This window comes from Sceloporus occidentalis, unplaced genomic scaffold (genome assembly GCF_023333645.1).
Source record: "Sceloporus occidentalis isolate IW3139 unplaced genomic scaffold, rSceOcc1.0.p SCAF_2, whole genome shotgun sequence".
Taxonomy (NCBI): Eukaryota; Metazoa; Chordata; class Lepidosauria; order Squamata; family Phrynosomatidae; genus Sceloporus; species Sceloporus occidentalis.
In genome coordinates, this window is record NW_028316982.1 from 105,727,225 (window position 1) to 105,750,574 (window position 23,350).

Consider the following 23,350-nt stretch of genomic DNA (forward strand, 5'->3'; position numbering starts at 1 on the left):
CTGACTTGGGACAATTCATAAAGAGACTGTCAAAGAGAAAATTAGTCACAGATCACCCATCCAGGATGATGAGTCAGAAGGAACAGAACAGACTGAATCTACAAGCAGTGAAGTTTCATACGACATTGCCAGCCCAGAGAACTTGCCAGGATGTGAATTGGCTAGGATTTGGGTCAGAGGGAAGGACTTTGATAATTAAAACAGCACTTTACTCAGTTCTGGAATCACTGTTTTAATTCCAGGAAAGCAGTGCTGTGTTATGAAACTTAACTTTGACTTGCCTGTGTCCACAACACATGGGGATAATTACCATGTGTTGTTGGTGCTATTCCTTTTTCCATGATCATCCAGGCATTTTCCCTTAGTAATTCTAATTGAAATTAAAATGACGGAAACACCAAGAATAGGCATCAGACATAACAGGAGTTGTACAGCTGCTGTTTTTACAGTTTCCTGATTCGCATTCTTCTTACCAGTGTGGATACCTGTAAAATATTTGATCTAGAAAAGAGGTTATAAAAATTATAAAAGATGTATGTCTATACTCTGTCATTGCAGTCATCATAGAGGCAGTCAACAAAAACTTTGGAATTGCTGAGAAAACATCTGGAAACAAACATGGAGCTCCTTAATCTTCTTTCTTTCCTGCATGACATCAAAGAGAGTAACTGTTAATCTGTCACGCTGAAAAACTACCTTGCAACCTTAAAGGTTGCCAAATTGAATTTGGCATAATCTTTCATGGACTGTAGCCCATTTTATCAGATTCATTTTGCATCTGATGAAGTGGCTACAGTCCATAAAGGTGTATGCCAAATAAACATTGTTAATCTTTAAGTTTCTACAGGATGTTTTGTTATTTTTGCTGTGAGAAACACAATTACAAACATTTTTTGAGAGAGATGGTACAATACGTTTCAATAAACTGAGTAAACTTTCCATATTGAGCAGGTAAGGGAAGTGATTAATGCCTCTTTACAACAAGGCAAGGTCCCAACATGCCTGAAGGAAGTTGTGGTAAGACCTCTTTTGAAAAAAACGTCCATAGATCCTACTGCACTAGATAATTACTCCTAATTGGCTTCTCAATTCCAGGTGTTCCTGGATGGCATGGATTATCTAGATCCATGTCAGTCTGGTTTCAAACCTGGGTATGCGACAGAAACTGCTTTGGCTTCCTTGGTGGACGACCTACACATGGTACTGGACAGGAGGAGTATGTCCCTATTGGTTCTACTGGACCTCTGATATACCATGGAATCTTTCTGAGTCGCCTCTCTGGGATAGGGTTTGGATGCAGTGTTCTACAGTGGCTCCGTTCTTTCTTGCAGGGACATTCTCAGACGGTGGTGCTGGGGAATTCCTGTTTGACTCCTTGCCCATTGGCCTGTGGAGTCTCTCAGGGTTCAGTTTTGTCCCCTATGCTTTTTAACATCTAAATCAGGGGTAGGCAACCCTTTTGAGCCGTGGGCCGGGTTGCTGTTCCTCGGACAACTGGGGGGGCCGAAGCAGTGGGGTGGAGCTTCCACCCTCCGGGGGCAGGGCCACGTGCTGGGGGTGGAGCTTCCACCCTCCAGGGGCGAGGCCGCATGCTCCGCCCCCGGAGTGATGATAATAATAATAACAATAACAGTTACTAGCATGGAAACTACTAAAATGCAATTCAGAATAGACGGGAGAAAGCATGCACCACTGTCTCAACCCAGAAAAGCACAAGGAGCTGAGAGTAGTTTTTGCAAAGAGACCACCAAGGGCAAGTAAATAATAATAATACTAACAAGTTACTACTAAAATGCAATTCAGAATAGAAGGGAGAAAGCATGCACCACTGTCTCAACCCAGAAAAGCACAAGGAGCTGAAAGGAGTTTTTGCAAAGAGACCACCAAGGGCAAGTAAATAATAATAATAATACTAACAAGTTACTAGCATGGAAACTACTAAAATGCAATTCAGAATAGAAGGCTAACCCCCCTCCCCTAAAGAAGCAACCAACCTCTCTCTGGCTTGCTCTTGCTCTTGCTGGCCGGCTGGCTCCTCCTCCTTCCTCCTCCTCCTTTCCCTGCTCTTCTATTCATAAGGAGGAGGAGGGCAGAGGGCAAGGTGGAGCCTGATGCAGGCCTGCTGGAGCCCTGTTGGAGTGCTCCAGGGGCTGCACTGGGCCTCCTAATGGGCGCCGCCATTTTGAAAAACAAAATGGCAGCCGGAGCGGCGCGGAAACGGGGAAAATCGGCGGCAGGACTGCGCAGGGGCCGGCAGGAAGGCCTTGGCGAGCCGGATCCAGCCCGCGGGCCGCAGGTTGCCGACCCCTGATCTAAATGAAACCACTGGGAGAGATTGTCCAAATTTTGGAGTAAGGTGTCACCTATATGCTGATGATACCCAGCTCTGTCACTCCTTTCAACCAAATTCCAGGGAAGCTGTCCCTGTCCTAAATGGGCGTGTGGCAGCTGTGATGGACTGGATGCGGGCAAACAGATTAAATCTTAATCCAGACAAGACAAAGGTGCTCCTGATCTGTCAAAAAACAGATCTGGGAAGAGGAATTAAACCTGTGTTAGATGAGGTTATAGTGCTCTGAAAATCAGGTTTGGTTTGGGGATACTTCTGGATTCATATCTGAGCCTGAAGACCCAGGTTTCAACAGTGACCATGAGTGTTTTTGCACAGTTAAAGCTACTGTACCCCCTGGAGAAGTCAGATCTGGCCACAGTGGTACCTTGGTTACATCCCATTTGCCACTCCGTTTCTAGTTACAACTCAAAGTGCTGGTTTTGACCTATAAAGCCCTATACAGCTTGGGTCCAAGCTATTTAAAGGACTATATCTCCCTTTATGAGCGCACTAAAGCCTTAAGATCTTCCAGAGAGGGCCTTCTCAGTGGTTGCTTCAAGACTGTGAAACATCTCCTTAGATGGCCCCATCCCTGCCCTCTTTTCAGTGGCAGATTAAAAGCATTCTTGTTCCTTCAGGCTTTTTCAAACTGACAAGGGTTGGGCTTTAAATATTATGTAATTCAGATTTTAAGGTTGTTTAGAGTTTTTAATACATTTTAAATTTTAATACATAACTGTTTTAATTTTTAAAAACAAAAAATTCTAAAAATTAAAACAATTATGCCTTTTATATTTATACATTTTAATGCTTTTGTATTATTTTAAATTGTATTGTTCTAAATTTACTGTGTGCCACCTTGAGCCCCTGTATTGGGAGAAAAGTGAGATATAAGTAAATAAATAAATATAATAATTTGGGATTGATATAAATGAAATGATTAAGTTAATTCATAAGAATATGAATAGAGTCATTTTTGGATCAGATCAAACAGATATCTAGTCCCAACATTCTGCTCACAGGGGCCAGTGAGTTGCCTGTGCAAAAACTCACCAGCAGGATAAGAGTATAGTTGCACCATTGATCTTGTCTTCCCCAGTAACAGATATACAGAAGCAGATTGCCTCTGATACCAGAGTTGATACATATGCTACTGATGGCTCCCTCTTCCACAAATTTATCCAGCAGCTTTTTAAAGTCATCCATTGGCAGCCATTGTGACATGTTGTGATGGTGAACTCTGCAGCTTTGCGTTGTGTGAAGTTGACTGTTTCTGCACTTGTGGCACTAGTAATTTCAGCATATCTGAACAGAGCAATTCAAACTGGACTTGAAGCACAGTACAGTTAGAGGCAGTCAAAAGGGGATGAATTAAAGTAAGCTTTAAGGAGAAGAACATGTTGAAATAACAGAAAATGGTTAAAGAAAGGAAATGTCATAAAAATGTCATTTTTATTAATTTGACAGTATCCCCAGGCCAAGCAGATTTCAAACTTACTCACAGTCACTTATTTGCTCAAAAGTATGACGGTTAATGTTTCTTTAGAAGACATGAAAATATTAGTAAGAACCTATAAAAATAAAAATTATAATGTGGTTGTTATCAGTATTACACAATTAGACAGTGTTTCCCACAGGTGAGAAATTCTTTTGATTCAGTTTGGGGGGTTTCTTGTTGTTGTGTGTCTTAGGCTGCATCCACACTGGTGAAATTTGACACCACTTTAACTGCCATCGCTCAGTGCTATGGAATTCTGGGAACTGTAGTTTATTGTGGCACCAGATAAAGTAAATGTCTCACAAAATTGCATTTCCCAGAATTCCATAGCATTGAACCATGGCAGTTAAAGTGGTGTCAAACAGGATTATTTCTGCTGTGCAAACACAGCCTTAAAGTAGTTTCTAACTTATGGGGAACCTAAGGCGACTTTACCATAGGGTTTCTTGGCAAGATTTGTTCAGAGGGCATTTCCCTTTGCTTTCCTCTGAGACTGAGAGACTGTGACTTGCCTAAAGTTACCCAATGGGTATCCATTGCCAAATGGGGATTTGAATCCTTGTCTCCATAGTTGTACCTGTAGTCTAACATTCCTACCAATACACCACGCTGGCTCAACAGCTTTACAGTGGACAAATAAGCAGGGCTGGGGAGTTAGGAGTAAAGAAATTAGAGGTTTTTACAAGAGTAGGAGTAGGAATAAGGAGTAGCAAAATGTATTTGTTATTCCTTATTCCTGTTATTATATTGTACATGCAAACACCAAAAAACAATTTTATTATATACCACTGAGGAAGGGACTAGGAGGCAGAGAGAGAGAGATGTTAGCCTTGCAAAGCAACCAGGGCTTTTCCACAAGGCTGGGGAGTAGGAGAAAGAAGTAAAGGAGTAAGAGGTTTTCACAGGAGTACAAGTAACATTAAGAATTTGTTTTTACTCTGGAGCAGGACGAGTAACCCCAAAATCACCATTACTCCCCAGCCCTGCAAATAAGAGAGCATGGCAGAACTTAGTGGAACAGTTTAACTTGATTTAATGCAATACATTAGTTTTACCTCTTTCCAGACTAAGCTAATTTTAAAAAGTTTCTCTTCTTTTTTCATCTCCTCTTCTATATTAGATTCTTATTTGGAGTTAATAATTTGATCTACAATATATAATTTACACCTGCTTGGGTTTACACACTTTCATTTAGTCATTAAACAGTAGCACTGAGAAGGAGAAAAGATTGCTGAACAGCTCTGATTTTTTCGAACTACTGCAGAGGATACAAAGTTCTGTGGCCACTTTTGAGAAAACATCTCTGCAACTCTGAAACCCAAAACTTCAAGAACAGTATTGTTTCCTGTGTCATAAGCACCTGGACATGCTAACAGCTAATGTACAGCTTCTGTTCTAAGAGTCAGGATTGATTTTCACCTTATTGTTCATAGCATTTGGATTTCTTCCCACACCTTTTGGCATTGCGAATTGCAGATTCAACATATGGCTTTGTAAATTAAACGTGCAGTGATATCAAAGGCAACAAAAATTGAAATCTGAAAGTCTTTGCGGGTTTTTTAAGAATGTAGTATAGCATCTGTGCCCCATGAACTTATTAAAAAACCTTGAGCTAGAATTTTCTTGCTGTAACCTTCAAAATCCTTTTTTATTATTATTTTTTAAAGGTCCATATTCCTTAAACGGCTATAGAGTGAGAGTATACAGACAGGATTCTGCCACCCAGTGGTTCACTGGTATAATTACTCATCATGACCTGTTCACTCGCACTATGATTGTTATGAATGATCAGGTAAACATTTCTTTCATTATTTGAAAATGTTTTTCCTGAACAAATCTGCATGTTGAAGCTATTGGCATGGCTTTGTGTTACTGTTGACGTAGTCAGCCAAATCTTATTTGGAATGTTGGGCTGATACTGATTGGTGTATATTTTCCAAGGCAAAAGGATGACCCAGAATAGATGGATCAAATGAAGCGGCTTCTGGCTGATTTGGAGGTGTACCGTTTACATGACGTACACTTCCAAAGCAGCTGGAAGTCATACTGCAGCCGCAGTCCAGTATATAGGACCAAAGCAAAGAGGAGCTGGGAAAACCCAACTCCTGGCCGACACTGGTCAGGCCCTGCGTCCATGGCCCACCTTCAGTGTGGACTTTGCAGTTGGCAGGGTTCGGACCCACTTCTGGCTGGAGCGTACCTGGACCACTGCTTTGCGCCCATCTCCTGCACCCCTCTGTTTAACCTTTTATTTGGTTGGTCATTGTCTGATCAGTAAAATGAGTGAAAGTTTAAATCTTTTCCATAAGATTTAATTTTTCTCTATTCTTTAAAATGTGCTATCGGCTGTTAATGCCTCCTTTAAACAAAGGAAACTGGAATGTTTATTGTGGTGGTCCTTAGTATTCTCCTGGTGTAAATGGAGAAATAAAATTCAAGGACCAATTTGGGCTGCCTGATCAGGATTCGAAAGATACTTTTTCCTTAACTTAGCTGATTGAAATAAAATGTTCAGATGGAAATAAACATCAACATACCTGTTCATTCTAGTTCCAATTTGGGATTGGTTTGTCACTATCATTAATTATCATCATCTTCTCAAGTTGAATTAAGTCATCTCCTAACTTTGTACATTATTCAACCTGAGCTGTTTTTAAAACCAAAACAAAGACTGTAAATTTGGAGTAAGGAATGGAATGTTGACAGTCTTAACATGCTAGTTTTGAAATAAAATTTGCCACTTCTGCATGTATTCTTCAAAAAGTCATGTGGCACACTGACCTTTCAAGATGGAACATAAATTCTATATTTTTCAGTTGGCATTCATATATAAAACGTAAATGGGAATTGATTGCATATTTTTCTCTCCTAATAAACCAGGTTTTAGAACCACAAAATGTCGATCCCTCAATGGTTCAGATGACCTTTCTAGATGATGTTGTTCACTCTTTGTTGAAAGGTGAAAATATTGGCATTACTTCGCGACGCAGGTCCCGTTCCAACCAGAACAGCAATACAGCCCACGTAGATATATTTTGACTTTTAATTATATTGTTATTTACCCTCTTTTATCTGTATTTAATTTGATGGAATTGTTAGGTTATAAAGGTATTACTGTTTTCTATTTAGGGACACTATACCCGGGCACAAGCAAATAGCCCAAGGCCAGCTATGAATTCCCAGGCTGCAGCACCAAAACAAAATTCACATCAGCAACAAAGGACCGCTCGTCCAAATAAAAGGAAAGGCTCTGATAGTAGTGTCCCTGATGAAGAGAAGACTAAAGAGGAAAAATATGACTACATAGGTCAAGGAGGTAAAAGCATTTTTATGAAGGTAGGAAGAATTCTTCAAAACTGTACTGAAGTTAAAACTTTTTTTATTTCTTTACAGAAAATTCCAAAAATAAAAACAAACCCTTTGTTTCTAAAAGAAGAAAACCTGAAGATGATGAAAAGAAATTCAGTATGAAGAGACAGCGGATAGACAACACCTCAGACTATTCTGAGAGCAGTGACTCAGAAAACTCAAACAAAAGACTGATAGATTCTTCATCAGATCAAAATTCAGAGAATGAATTGAAAAGTAAGAATACCTCAAAAGTAAATGGAAAAGAAGGAAAATCCCAGAGCAGTGGTGAGGTAGAGGAACAAACGCTAATAATCAGCCAATCTCCTTGGCATGAAATGCAGGAAGATAAAAAACTTCAAGAAATAGAAAGGCCAGAGTCAGCTGACTTGGAGCTGCAAGAAATTTCACTCCATCAAGACGAACAGCCAGCAGTTTATGATCGGAGTGCCAGTGATGAATGCATTCAAGAGTGTAGTATAGAAAAACAACAACCTAGGAAGCTCTTGCCAAATGAACAATTTATGCCTGCCTGTCTTACACCAAAAAGTTGTATTGATTCAAATATTGAGAACAGTTCTACTAATGAGGCTCAGGAAAATATATCAAATACTTTTGAATTGCAAGCATGTCAGAAAATGGATCCTCCTGGCAGTGATACAAAACATATATTTGCAAATACAAACTTTCTAGAAGTAAGAAAAGTGGGAACTGATGAGAACTGGATTAATAATGTCAGTAAAATGGACTTGATAAACCCAAAAGTTGTGAAAAATGTTTTAGCAAATGAACATGTTAATTCTGAAAAAGTTCACTATGGTTCAGTGCCATCTTTAACTGTAATTTCTGTAGCAGAAGAGGGCAGAGTGTTTAAACAAAGTCCAGTTCCTGAGACAATGAAGTCAAAATCTAGTTCACTGGTTGAAAATCCCAAAATCAAGTCAAATTCTTCACCTGAAGTTAAACATAAACACGCCCAGTCTTCTGATAATGTGAAGTCAAAGGTTCATTACCTGAACAGTCATGTTACTGGAGTACCAAGGTCAGCAGTTAAAACAGAGCATGATTCGCCTAGGTCTAGTTTCCATCCAGTTCCAGCTAGAGTTAGCTCATTAGAAACTACTAAAAGTCCTCTTATCATTGACAAGAATGAACATTTCACAGTTTACCGAGATCCCGCTCTTATTGGACAAGAACCGGGAACTAACCATATATCACCATATTTACATCACCATAACTATCCTCCTCATTCCACTTCCCACAGAACATGCTTAAATCCAAACACTCACCATTCTGCACTAACTGGTGCACCCCATCTATTAGCTGGATCATCAAACCAAACTCCTTTGTCTGCTATTAATACTCATTCTCTTAATAGTACATCTCAGCATTCTGTTCATCACCCACATCTACTTCCTGCAGTGTTACCTGGAGTGCCTACAGCCTCTTTGTTGGGAGGCCATCCACGACTAGAGACTGCTCATGCTAGCAGCTTAAGCCATTTGGCATTAGCACACCAGCAACAACAACAGATGCTACAGCACCAGTCACCACATCTTCTTGGGCAATCCCACCCTTCTGCTTCGTATAATCACCTAGGACTTTATCCAATTATTTGGCAGTACCCAAATGGAACACATGCTTACTCAGGACTTGGAATACCTTCCTCTAAATGGGTCCATTCTGAAGCTTCTGTTAACACTGAGACTCCGCTGAGAAGGGTAAGTCATACTGAATTCCCAGGTTATTATACATGGATGCTCAATTTGTTCTCTGATTAGAAAAAACATGTAGGGATAGCTGTGTTGGCCATTTAACAAATACAAACAAAAGTCCATCAGTAATACCTTTATTGGCCAACCAAAAGGCACAATACAGTATGTTTGTTGCTAGCTTCCAAAGCTCCATGGGCTTCTTCATCCGACAAGATGTTACAAACCAAACAGGAGTGGGGGGGAAACAAAAATTGGAGATGTTAGTCAGATGCCTGCATGTTGTTTCAGTCCTTAGTAAAGATGATATGCTGGGGAGTATATCTATTGCTGCATGGCCAGAAGGGTGGAGGAGCCTGCCTGCAAAAGATATCCTCCCCAGCATACCATCTTTACTAAGGACTGAAACAGCATGCAGGCATCTGACTAACATCTCCAATTTTTCTTCTTCTTCTGTTTGGTTTGTAACATCTTATCTGATGAAGAAGCCCATAGAGCTTTGAAAGCTTGCAACAAATATATTGTGCAGTTCGGTTGGCCAGTAAAGGTATCACTGATGGATTTTTGTTCTCCGATTAATTAGGGAAGGGGGTGTAATCAGTTTATAGTGGTTTTATACAACTGGGTTGCAACTCACTTCAACAAAAATGTGTGAGAGCTATTCATCTGGTTAGCTGATACAAATAATTGCTCTTATGTTGTCGTCTTTTGCTTTTTGAGATGAGGTGGTAACATGTCATACCATTGTGTTACTACCAATACATATTAATAGTGATGTGGATGAAGATGTAATAGGTACAAGTACTTTTTGCAGTCTATTCTAATTTCAGGTTAAAGATAGGTAGTATTTAATGAAAAAAAATTAAAAACAAAGAAAGAAAGAAGGAAAATGTAAATAATAAGGCTTCATATTGTTATAAACACCACAGGTTTAGCCCTGCTATTATTTCATTTGTTTTCAAATTCTGGTTAGCCCCAGCACCAACAGAATGTTGCTTCATGCTGGCACTGACCAAGGAAAAGAGGGAGAACATTGGAAATTTCAGGTCTTTCAAACAGTAATTAGATTACTAACATTTTATTTTCTCCATTGTTGATTAATTACTTCACAAACCCATTTCAATATGTACTTCTTCCAAACCTCCAGTTTTCACATCATAAAATGGTCCCATTGCTGAGAATTCTGTGAGCGAGAATGTGGCATGCTGTTCACTCTCTCATGCTTGGCTTCTCCTGCCACCAGCATGGGCTAAACAAACCAGAGACCTTGATGCTTTTGGTTTGTATAGCATTGCTTCAGAATCAGGATCTCTAGTATATTACTTTATGAAAAAGCTGGAATTGTAAGCCAGGGAGAGATCCTGAGTGTGGGCATAATACTAAACAAAATTATGGAGGGAGATTGCCTGATTTGCTTGGCCAATAGCACTGGCAATGGGAACCAGGCACTGAAAGAACAAACAGCATGCACAGTCATGCTTGTTCAGTCATACTTAGCCAAAATTTTCAGCAATTGTAACTTACTGTAAGAAGTGATACTCTGTGTGTGTGTGTGTGTGTGTGTGTTGTGTGTGGTATACAGTGGGCTCTTGTTATCTGCTGGAGTTTGGTTCCAGGACCCTCCATGGATAACAAAATCCGTAGGTACTTGAGTCCCATTAAATACAGTGGCATAGTAAAATGGTGCCCCTTATGAAAAATGGATCCATTCCGGACACACACACCACCACGAAAATGGCAACTCACACATATGTAAGTTCCATAGAGAATAATGGTGCATGCACCCATTTTAAAGAAAGCAGCTCATTCCTCCAGCAAATAGTGAGACCGCGGAATCCAAGTCTGCACATATGGAGAAATTACTGTATTTCCTAGAGTACCCACATGGCCAGAAGGAGGGGTCTACCTGCATGAATTTCTCTCCAGTACCACCTGAACTGAGAACAGCCACTTTCCCAGTGGAGAAGGTGAGATCTTCCTGAAAATTGGGTTGCTTCTCCCATGAACTCCTAGAGGCAGGGACAAAATTAAATAACAAAAGGACCTCCCTGCCTCCTCATGGGAGGGGCAACCCAGAAGGTTCAGTTCTGTTTCTTGCCTTACTCCTGGCAGGACGGGGACCTTCTTCTCTCTGAATATATCTCACCTCCATTTTATTCTCAGCAGTGGGAAAATCTTCAGCTGCTGTGGGCCCTCCACCCCAGCCAAATGTCCCGACACTGGCGGGAGCGCAGCTGGCCTCTGACCTGGGGCTGGGGGAGTCCAATGGAACCTGGCCAGAGGAGGGGTCTCCCCTCTCAGTTGCCAGGGTTCCGCGCCCCAGCCCGACCCATCTTGGGGGAGGCGCTGTCGGATGGATCTCCAAGGGCCTGGTCACCAGTGCCATCTCCCCAGCCGAGGGCTCATCTTATACCGGAGTGGGCTGCCACCTGTAGAGTCTTCTTGGCTCAGGAAGTCCCCCATGTCTTCCAACCCAGGGAGACTCTAGAGGGAGGGGGTGATCCTCCAGAGGCCCCCTGGAGTCCAGTCACCCTCCCAGAGGAGGGTGACCAGGCAGACCGCCCCCGATCCCTGGTCCTCGCTGGCCCTGGGGGCTCCCAGGGCCATGTCCGCCCTGATGGGGAGGCCCTCCTCCATGGCACCACAATGCACGCCTCGCTGGGCACTGCTGTGTGCACCGGACTCTTGGCCCCACCGCTTGGGTCACAGCAGGGAGACTCCTTCATGCTCTCCCTTACGGAGGGCCGCCGCTTTTTCACAGCCCACATGGCTGCGCCTCTCTCCCAGCATGGGGAGGGTGCTCGCTGGTTTGCCGCAGCCACTGGTGAGCATCTTCCAACCTGCGCAGATGGTGGTCACCATCTTGATTTGCCTCGGTGGCAGGCGTCATCTTGACCACGTGGATGCCGGCTGCCATCTTGGAACCGAGGATGGGGGCTGCCATCTTGTAGGACCTTGTCACATGACGGGGCCTGCCTCTGCTGCGCCAGCACTGGCGTCCGCCATCTTGTACAGAACGATTGCGACCGCCATTTTGGCGGCTCCCTGCCTACACTGGGCTATGGGGGCCACCATTCTGAGCACAACCAGAGCGAGCCTTACCTACATTACACGGAGGGGTTGGCTCTGTCCTCCACATCAGCCACAGGAACTGGTGGTGCATCCCGCCCCAGCAGACTAGCCAGCCTGTCCACCATCTAGAGAGGACACTCCGCCCAGGGAGACCCAGAGTCCAGGGGACGCGCCTCCAAAGGGCCAGGCCTACACTACCACCGCAGCGACGACGGCAGGCAGGGAGACCCTAACCGCCTCCCCCCTGCTAAGCACCCAAGACGTAACAGGGCCCCACACAGACCTACAGGCCGCGGATCACCCCACTTCTGTGAGGATGAGGGTGCACACTCTGACCACAGTTTGCCATCAGAGGCAGAGTTTTTAGAGGACGAAGGAGTAGATGCCGACAATGCCACCCCTCCCCCATCTGCTACACTGTTCAAGGCTGACGTCTTCCCCATGCTACTGAGAAAGATGCCCAAGACCCTGGGCCTAGACTTAACTCCTGACCAGCTGCCTATTCTCGACCCCGATTTGCCTCAACTGGCGGGCGACCTCTTCCCCACTCCGCTCCCGCGAGTCAAAAGACATACACTGCCCTTGCATCTTGATGCATGTCATCACTGAGGAGTGGAAGAAGCCAGCCATCAGCAGACTTTGCCACTCTGTCAAGAAACTCTACAACTTCCCCATGGTGGTCTTGGGGAGGCTACAGGTGTCCCTAGTGGACACCCCTGTGTCAGCGCTGGTATCCGCAACAGTTTTCTCCAAGGAGGGAGAGGACTCCCTGAAGAACATGGAAGATAGAAAGGAAGAGTCTGTCTTGAAAAAAGGCCCATGAGGCCCTATCCATCGCTATGAGGGCGGCAGCTGCCTCCTCAATAGTAGCCGGGGCCTCCATACAATGGGCCAGGGACTTCATAGAAAACCCTCTGGCCTCAGAAGTTCATCAACGCCAGTCCCTCAACAAGCTCGCAAAGGCCTCCACCTACACCGCTGATGGCACACTCAACGCCCTACAACAGTGCGCCAGGGCCAGGCGGCCACCGTAGCAGTCCGTCACCAGTTGTGGCTGAAGAACTGGAGCGTCAACCAGAAATCCAAGCAGAACTTGTCCTTCACTCCCTACCTCGGCTCAAGACTCTTCGACGAAAGGAGGCACTCTAGATCCTTTCGTTCATCTAAGCCCTCCTACTCCCCTGTCGCTGGCCCCTATCAATCCAGAGATAACAAGTACAGACAGTGTTGGGACAACTTCAAGCCCCATCAAAAATAGCGAACCAACTTCCCCCAGAAGGGCTCCAACAATAACTCTGCCGCCAAGGGTCAGCAGATGAACCAACAAGCATGACAGTTCACCGCCAGTGGAGGGCTGGCTCCAAGAGTTCATTCAGGTTTTGGAGAGAACGACATTGGACCAGTAGGTCCTAGACACCCTGAGACATGGATACCAATTGGAACTTCTCTCCAGGCTCCTGGACAGATTTTTCCCAGATCCAGAGACCCCGAGAAGCATTGCCTCCTCCTGGAGGCAATACAACAACTGTTGGACCTAGAGGCCATCAAGCCGGTCCCACCCAAACAGAGAAAGAAAGGAACCTATTCCACTCTCTTCCTAATCCCAAAGAAGAACGGGTCATGGTGAGCCATCCTCAACCTCAAGCCTTTAACCAAGTTCATCAGGAAGAGGAGATTTCGCATGGAGACCCTGCGGTGTATACTGGAGGCCCTCCAACCACACAATTTTTGGGTTTCTTTCGATCTTGAAGATGCTTATTTTCATGTTCCAGCTCACAGCCTTCACCGCAGATACCTCCGCTTTGCCTGTGGGGACACCACTACCAATACAAAGCACTCACCTTCGGGCTGTCATCTGCACCTAGAGTCTTCACCAAGATCATGGTGGCACTGGTGGCTCACTGGAGAAGCTCACACATCCATGTCTACCCATACCTCAAAGACATTCTGGTTTGCTTGCCATCACTCCACCAGAGCCGCCAAGATGTTGCCAGGATCGCACTCTCCTTTCAAGAGCATGGTTTCCTCGTCAATCTAGACAAGAGCACGCTTGTCCACAGTGCCCTGATAAGTGTCGATTATTGTCCCCAGCTCAGTGCATTCACACCTGGGGACAATAATCAACACTTATTAGGGCACTGTCTCCCTCTCCCAGGACAGGACTGACTCACTCCGACTGACATCCGAGCTTGTCCTGGACGCCAGGGTAGCCCCACTCTCCATGCTAGCACAGCTCCAGGGACTCATTATCTCAGCCATGGATTGCCTTCCTTGGGCACGCTTCCATGTGAGACCCCTGAAATGGCTCCTTCTTCCCCATCAAGACACCATCACTCAGAAATCCAAGGCTAGGCTCTCAGTCCCCCAGGCAGTTTTCCAATCCCTCCACTGGTGGACCTATGTTGCCAGCCTCAGGAGGTGCCTCATCTGGATGCCGGGCCAGATCCAAATCACAACCTCCACCCATACATCTTCAACATGATTGCTTGGACCTCAGATAGACATCTTCGCCTCCCCAGCAAACGCCAAGATGCTATGATTCTTTTCCAGATATCGAACACAGGGGTCAGAGGACATGGACGTCCTCAGTCTCTCCTGGCCCAGGACTCTGCTTTATGCTGACCAAGGTCATGAGCAAGATCAGGAGGGAGAGGGCCGAGGTGATTCTAGTGGCCCCAGCATGGCCCCACAGAGACTGGTATTCAGAGATCATCACCATGGCCACCAGGAGCCCCAAATTCCCAGTCAGGAACGATCTTCTCTCCCAGGGCCTGGCGTTTCACCCTGACCCAGCCTGGCTTCAGCTTCATGCCTGGAGGTTGAGCAGCACATGCTTCAGCAATACAGATAGTCACCCCAGGTGATCAACTCAATTCTTGCCTTCCGATGTCCCTCAACTCAGAGGATCTATGAATATACTTTCAAGGCATCCCGAAGGTGGTGTTCGCACAAGTGGCTCAACCCACTGCAGTTTTCCGCCTCAACACTGATACTCTTCCTTCAAGACGGTGTGGACCAGGGCCTCCGTCGCAACACCCTAAAGAGACAGGTGGCCACAATAACTTCCATTCTGCCTCATGAAGAAGCAGTCTCAATCTCCTCCAATGCTCACTTGTGGAGACTGCGCAAGGGGATGACTAACACCGCTCCACCAACAAGACACAGGTTTCCGTTGTGGGACCTAGATAAGGTTCTCGAGGCCCTCACCATCCATCCCTTCGAGCTGCTGAGAGAGGCTTCCCTGAAGCACTTGTCCTGGAAGGTGCTTTTCCTGACTGCAGTTACCTCAGCCCGCAGGATATCCGAGCTCGGTGCCCTGTCAGTTCATGTTCAGGCCCAACTTGGTGCTAATGCGCACAGACCCGACCTTCATTCCCAAGGTCAACTCACCCTTTCATGCATCCCAAGATATCATCCTACCATCCTTTTGTCCTCATTCATCGTCCAACCTGGAAAGGATCTGGCATACCCTAGACGTCCGCAGGGCGATCAAGATATATTGCAAGAGGACGAGGCCTTTCAAAACCTCAGAGGCGCTCTTCGTCTCATTCAGAGGGGAAGAAAAGTGTCTTCATCAACACTTGCTAGATGGATCAGGGAGTGCATTGCAGCCTGTTACACAACCTTGGGGCTCCCGCTGCCACAAGAGGTGGTCGCCCACTCCACCAGTGCGGCCGTCTCAGCAGCATGGTCTATCAGCGCCCCACTGACAGAGATCTGCAGAGCTGCAACTTGGAAGACACCCTCCACCTTTGTCAGGCACTATAGGCTTGACCGGTACCAATCGGCAAAAGCCGCCTTTGGTAGAAGGGTGCTCCAACACGTGCTCCCGCCTACCTCATCCTCCCAGTTTATTGGAGGGCTTTTGTAAATCCCAATTCTCAGGAAGAGCTCACCTTCTCTGGAAATTGATGTATAACAGGTAAGAACCAGTGTTCCTATCTTGACAAAATGCAGGCTTGTGACTAGCATTGTCATATATTTTTTTTCTCCTGTATGATTTTTGACATCTTTGCTTGAAGAAGAAGTCAGTAGAGCGTTGAAAGCTTCAAACATGTATTTTGTGCTTTTCGGTTGGTCTAGTAAAGATATCACTGTTTTGTGGATTTGGGTACTATTGCACTTTTCTAACACAGCTACCCTGTATATGTTTTCAAGGTAAAAGGCAAGTTAGTTTTTTTGTTTTATGTGCATGATGTTAAATGACATGATTGTGTGCATGATTTAAAAACAAATTTCTTACAAGTTTGACCTGAATACCAGAAGGATGTAATTAATACTTAAAATATACATTTTCTGGAACCATTAACAGACAGAACTTTATAAATGTAATAGCATATTTTTTTGGCCTCTGCCTGCGTTAAATGTTCAAAGCATAAATATAATGTTATAATATTTAGGAAGTTTGCTTTGTTGTTGTTGGTTAGTATGCTTTCCCTTTTATATTTAAAATATTATCTGGCCTCTGAACATTGCATATTGTAGCATTTTGTAGCATTTAAAATGTTAACATCCTTAGATTTATCAGAACTTGTTTGTATCACTTGTAACTCAGCCGTGGTTTTAAAAAAATTAAAACCTGCTGTCCTGAGGTTTTGATAAGGAGGGATAATTATGTTTAGGTTTCAGTGGTTACCATAAAGTCTGCTTTTGTTGACATTAACAGAATACTCCTAGTCCTTGGTTACATCAACCCACTCCTGTGACCTCATCTGACAGTCTTGGGTTACTGAGTCACATACCTGTAAGACCATCCAGTGCAGAGCCTCATCGGCCAATCAAATTGACAACACATTCTAGTCCTCCATTGTCTAAAAGCATTGTGGAGCATCATAAAGAGTAAGTTTGCACTGTTTAAATCTATAAACAGATACAGTAATATTGAAATTATGAAGCTACCTTTCTTATGTTTTGCTGCAAGTTACTTATAGCTGTGTATCACATGTTGTGAGCAAGATGAATATGAAAAGAATACTATGAGGATGTTATTAGCAGTAATACATTTTGTGTTACCATTTGAGAGACAAAACAGTTTAACTTCAGTTTATCATGTAACTCAACATTAATCTAGTGTTGTTTTCTATATTTTGTATAGAGAGCTGGAAAGGAAAGGGATTTTTGAACCTTTGCGTTCCATTGCAACTGCTCCAGTAAAGTCAGATTTAGAGCATAACAGAACACCGGCTGTAAAAGAGGGCCATTTGCAAAGACACTTTGTGGACCCGCTGCAAAGATCTCTTCAAGAGACTGGAGAGAGACTAAGCAAATATAAAGAAGAGCACAGGCGGATACTTCAAGAAAGTATTGAAGTTGCTCCTTTTACAGCTAAAATCAAGTCACTTGAGGGTGAAAGGGAGACTTACTCCAGAATAATGCCATTACCCTCTAGCCCTAAAAGCCATGGAGCAAAACATGACAAAGATTCAGAACTCTATAAGATGAAGCATTCAGTACCACAGAGCTTGCCACAAAGTAACTACTTTACCACCTTGTCTAATAGTGTAGTGAATGAACCACCACGAACATACTCATCCAAAGAAGTTTCAGGTATGTGTGTTGATAAACAGAGTAGTTGCCCTTCAACAGCTGGTGCTCAGTCACTAACTACTTTCACTTCATCTCTTTCAAAACCACCACCATTGATTAAACATCAGCCAGAAGCTGAAAGCTCAGTAGGCAAGATAACTGATCAGCTTTCACAGCAGGTGACTTCTCATTCAGTAAATTCTTTTAGAAATGACTCCAGAAGTCCTACTCAGTTGTCAGTTTCATCCTCAAGTGCACTCCGAACAATGCCTGCTTTGCACAGAGCACCAGTGTTTCACCCTCCAGTCCATCATAGCTTGGAGAGAAAGGAAGGAAGTTACAATAGTCTTTCTCCTCCAACCCTAACACCAGTACAACCAGTTAATGCCGGGAGCAAAATTCATGAATTGCAAAAACCTCCAACTTTGTTACCTGAGCCAAAAGAAGCACAAAATGTTTACAAGAATGTTATGGAGCAAAAAATTTCTGATATGTGGAAAAGTAATAATGTTCCAAATAATGATAAAATGGAATGGCATGTTGACAGGGGTAGTGGGAAGTCACCATCTGCCACTGCTTCTGTCATTGTACGTCCACCTTCAAGTACAAAGTACGATATTGTATCTGTAGTGCAATCAGCTCCCAAAGAACGAGTTACTGAAAGATCATTGACCGGGACAAACCAGACAGATGGTCTGAAACCAGCGGAAGTGAGAGAGACTGAACGAATAGTTCTGCCGAATGTGAATTCGGACACAATTCATGCCCAGTATGAGAAGAACTTTCCAGCTGCTTCCCAGGGCAGTGTTCCCAGTTCTGTCACACCTACTACAACTATGCTGTGCAGTACCAAAACGGATGTAACCACATCTGTGGCTTCTACTGGCGTTCCAACTATGGGCAGTTCAGAAGTGACTTACTGTTTGTCAAATACAGCAGTAGCTTGCTCATCAGTAGAGAATACTGCTTCTAGAGCCATAAACCAGGAAGTTGTGCACATACAAGAATGTGGTGTCAGCACCACAGCTCCAGTTACACTAGCCTGCAGCAAAATGGAAAGTATTCTTCAATCCAATTCTGGCTTCTCTGGAACATCTGATTTTATTCACTTGAAAAAGCACAAAGCAGCGCTGGCTGCAGCTCAGTTTAAAAGCATCAGTGCCAGTGATATAGAGTCGAATGCTGTGAAAAATCCAATATATCCAGCCTCTGTTTCCCTCGACAGTACTGTCATCTCTAGTACAATAAACAAAGTGAATACTGTAGGCAGTGGGCAAGTTTCCCAGACAAGTCAAGCAAACTGCCACACAAAACTGAAAAAAGCTTGGCTCACGAGACATTCAGAAGAAGATAAAAATACTAATAAAAAAGAGAATTCAGGGAACAATGTATCGGAAATTATTAAGCCATGTACTGTTAACTTAATAGTTTCTACATCAAATGACTTGCAAAATAATGTAGATAGTAAAATCCTTGGGGAAAAGCTTGTGAAGGAAGAAAAACACACACGGAGAAAAACAAAAAGGGCTTATGAATCTGGCTCTGAAAGTGGAGATTCTGATGAAAGTGAGAGCAAGTCAGAGCAAAGGACAAAGCGGCAGCCAAAACCAACTTACAAAAAGAAACAAAATGATTTGCAAAAGAAAAAGGGAGACACAGAAGAAGAAGTAAAACCAAATGGTGTTCTCAGCAGGAGTGCCAAAGAAAAAAGCAAACTGAAGTTACAGAGTGGCAGTGTTAATAGTAAGTGTATATTTACATACAAATTGGAATGGATAAGGAAATTGTTTTGTCATAGAACTGTGTGTATTCTATGCTTTTAAAAATGTTCTAAGCCAAGAAAATGTGAATTCAGGCACTTACATAAGTGCATGCGCACACACTGCACAATTCTGCAGTCATAGAGATAATAAGGAACTATGGGCAGCATTAAAACCTGAATTCCACTCACTTCTCGAACTTTTATCATACCAGCCCCACACACTTCCAAACTAGACTTAAAAGCATTGAGTTAAAAATTCACCCCCTCTCCTGCATCCATTAAGAAGTTTATCAGGATGCTAAGGTCAGTGTCTGAATTCTTCAATTGAATACATAAATTTGGGATGAGGGAATATATAGTTTTGACTTGACTGTTTATCTTCTGTATATAAAAAAAAGATGTTTAAAGAAGGTAATGTCCAACAATCTCAGACATGTTTGCTCTATCTAAACTATCAAAGAGTTAAAAGAAGAGCCAGCAACTTAAAAGCTATTTAAGGCGCGTTACAGACGCGCCGAAGGGGCGTGTTAGGGTTAGGAAGGGGCATATTAGGGTTGAGAAGGTTCCGGACGCCCCTCAACCCTAGTATGAACTGAGTCCGTACAAAATGGCAGTGCCATTTTAACATCGCGGACGCATAGTGCCCGGAAGTCACGCAGTGGAAGTGACGCCGCGAGTGCACAACTAGCGCCTCGTGGCGCCACTTCCAGGGCGCAGAAAGAAGCACCATTTCGGCACTTCTTTCTTGCTGCACCTGGGCGGTTCGCGGACGCAGCAACTGGCGGCGGCGGCAGAGCGCCCTAGATTCTTTATACAAGCTGTATGTAAGGTACTAGTTTAATTCATGATCTAACACCAGGTACATGAGCATGTGTTATTCTTGCCCACTTTCTATATTCCTTGTTCCCTTTGCATGTTTAAGTTCCTTTCTTCTGTGCAAATAGCAAATATCACATTGCTATTACAGGTGAACTAAGCAAACCATATAGCCATCTTACTGCTAACCTTGAAGGGAAGGACTCAGTCTATACAAGAGCAAGGAGGAACACACAAGCACAAAGCATTTCGAGTCCAACTTGTGGTTTGGCATTATGTCTGAACTGTTCTATTTCAGTTGTAGCTTTCTATGGAGAGATGGGTAAAACTAAGAACATTCATGTTAGAGGAATTATTTACAGTGAGGCAGTTTTAGGATTGCATCATCCACAAAATTTGTTTTAATTTTGCAACTGTTATAGAAAGGAGACACTAATGCACCTAGTATTCCCTGTTCTCTCAGAGTATTGTATTTTTAAAGATAGTATTATGAAATTACATAGGTGATTTAGTTCTACACACTTGCACTTCATCTCATGTGAACTAGTCTTAATTCTGTAATACCTGCGACAGTTTCAAAAACCATTAAAATTTAGGATTCAGTATGTGATACAGATCACATTGTTTCTGTCTACGGAGTGGTTCTCAGGCTTTAGTCCTTCAGATATTTTGGACTTCACCTCCCAGAAACCATCATAATTGACCATGCTGGCAGAGGCTTCCGGGAGCCGAAGTACAAAACGGCTGGAGGATCAAAGGTTGAGAACACCTGGACAAGAGGAAGAATGTTTACAATGCACAGTTATTTTAAGTGTTGGGAACTAAGAGATTGTTTGCTGCTTCTTGCATTTCTGTACTGGATCACAGTGGTACTTTTAGCCACATTTCCTCCATGCAGACTTTCCTAGGTACATAACTACATGGCGGAGAACATATCAAATGAAACAGCATGTACCTTGAAGTAATTCCAAGATGAAAACAGCTCCTTAAAATACTCTTGTATTCATTAATGCAAAATATAAATATGAACCACTGGTTCACATTAAACTTTGTAGGCATGGATATGAAAAAGGATAACTGTTGGGGGGGCTGGAATCAGAAAGATAGATGACTGTATCAGAAGGACTTACATTATTGTTAGTATTCAGTGCACAGACAAATCTTACTTTTAAGACTCTCCACATTTGACAGTTGCATTTTTGAAATTGTAACAAGTCTCAGAATTTCAGAAAATAAAATTGATGCCTGGCTAAAATTGTTGTTTTTAAAGATGTTATAGCTGCCCGAACAGATGGGCAAAATGAAGTGACTTCCAGTCACATTGTGGTGTGCTGTTTAAATGACACACACCTCCAGAGTGGCCAGAAGCTGTGCCAAAGCCATGCTCTGGTCCTTAGGGCTGGAGCAAAAAGGGGCTAGGATAGTCTGACTCCTGGTGGTGCTGGGCAGCCCCAGCATCCACAGCCTGCCTTGGGAGCAGGATGTGCTGACAGCAAGGTTCTGACCCGCTTCTGACTGAAGCAGACTTGGGCCATTCTTTTGTGCCCATCTGTTCCACCCCCTTAGGCAACATTCTTTTGTGATGATTGCCTTAACAGAATAAAATATCTCTGCAATTTATAGGGGACAATTGCTGTGCTGCGGCCAGTAAATTTTATCTGTACTGCATTTTATACTCCCACATAGAGGCAGAATTATAGAAAAGATGTGCATGGAATTATTAATTTTCAAACATTCAGTTGACAGTCATAGACAAAATGATTAGTATATCATCCTTTGTCCTATTGATAAAATGATAAATACGGATAAATAGATAACTAATCAAAAAATAGCTGGAAAATTAATGAGGAAATCTCTGTCCCTAAAATGTCAGGACTCTTGAATTGTAGATATGTTTACTTTTAAGCTATTAATTTCTACAGCAGCTTGTCCTGAGATCTAAATACTGTATTTTGATTAGTCTCCTTTCTTTTTTTAAAAAAAAATCACCTGCTAAATGTTGACTTTTTTGCAGCTGGTATACCCCGTTCAGTGTTGAAGGACTGGCGTAAAGTAAAGAAGTTGAAGCAAACTGGAGAATCCTTTTTGCAAGATGACTCATGTTATGAAATAGGTCCCAACCTACAAAAATGCAGAGAATGTAGGCTGGTCAGAAGTAAGAAGGGTGAAGAATCAGCTCACTCACCAGTGTTCTGTAGATTCTACTACTTTCGCCGGTAGGTGATGTAAAATATACAGAGAGAGAGGGAGAGATACACACATATGTACACTTGCACTTTATTCCTAAAATAAGCAGTTCGGAGAGAACTAGTATCACAGTGAAAAAATGATATCGTGCTTAAAGGAGTGCCTTTCAAGCTATCTGATATTTAGTGTGTCCGGAACGGGTACCATATTTGTGACGATTTTTCTTTCTTCCCTGGACACTTGCCAGGCACCAGCATGATGTGGCTTGTGATCCAGAACTGTACAGGGACAGGTACTTTGAGTAGCACTGGTTTAAAATGTTCCCTCAAGCCGTGCTCAGCCGTTCCATCTCATTTCTTCTCGTTTTAAATTGTTTTAATGGTTACACTATTTTAATTGTTACTGTATTTTATTATTATGTAATGGTGGGGGGGGGGGGTTGTAAGGGAATAGTATAATGTATTATAGTTTGTAATCTGTATTTTACTGTGTTGTAATCCTGCCTCAATCCACAGGGAGAGGGGGGAAATATAAAATTATTATTATTATTTTATTTTTCAGTTAAAATGTACAGTACAGTGGACCCTTGTTAGACGCTGGGGTTTGGTTCCAAGATCCCCCATGGATAACAAAATCCATGGATGCTCAAATCCCATTAAATATAGTAGCAAAATGGTGTCCCTTATAAAAAATGGAAAATCAAGGTTTGAGGTTTGAAATTTATACGTTTTTTTAACATTTCCAAACCGTGGATGCTTGAATCCATGTATAAAATATCAGTGTATAAGAAGGGCCAACTGTAAATACATTTCTTGTGTAGAAACACTGTTCCTTTTTGCTTATGACTTCTTGAAGTGGATTTCTACCATCAGCCTAGGGTTGGACTAGAGGAACTGTGAGGTCCCCTCTATCATTCTGTTCAGTAAAGAGCAATCCACATAAAGCAGAGCTGGGTATCATGCAACCCTCTAGATGTTGTTGGGATCAGTTTCCAGCACTCTTCTCTACTGACTGCTGGCTAGAGCTGCTGGGGTTTGCAAGGTAAGAACATCTGGATAGTCACATGATTCCCGCTCTGATGTAAAGCAATACATTTT

At 43.1% G+C, this 23,350-nt stretch overlaps 1 protein-coding gene across 4 annotated transcripts in view; it reads left to right on the top strand.

The window, feature by feature from the left end:
- Positions 1-23,350, top strand: part of JMJD1C (jumonji domain containing 1C) — a 169,564-nt gene that overhangs the window by 113,193 nt on the left and 33,021 nt on the right. For all 4 annotated transcript variants that reach the window (XM_089510532.1, XM_089510531.1, XM_089510530.1 and 1 more), the window contains 7 exons: positions 5,498-5,622; positions 6,711-6,854; positions 6,960-7,146; positions 7,224-8,899; positions 16,629-16,801; positions 17,058-19,231; positions 22,081-22,282. In XM_089510532.1, coding sequence (XP_089366658.1) covers positions 5,498-5,622; positions 6,711-6,854; positions 6,960-7,146; positions 7,224-8,899; positions 16,629-16,801; positions 17,058-19,231; positions 22,081-22,282 — 4,681 coding nt within the window. The remainder of the gene's footprint in view (positions 1-5,497; positions 5,623-6,710; positions 6,855-6,959; positions 7,147-7,223; positions 8,900-16,628; positions 16,802-17,057; positions 19,232-22,080; positions 22,283-23,350) is intronic.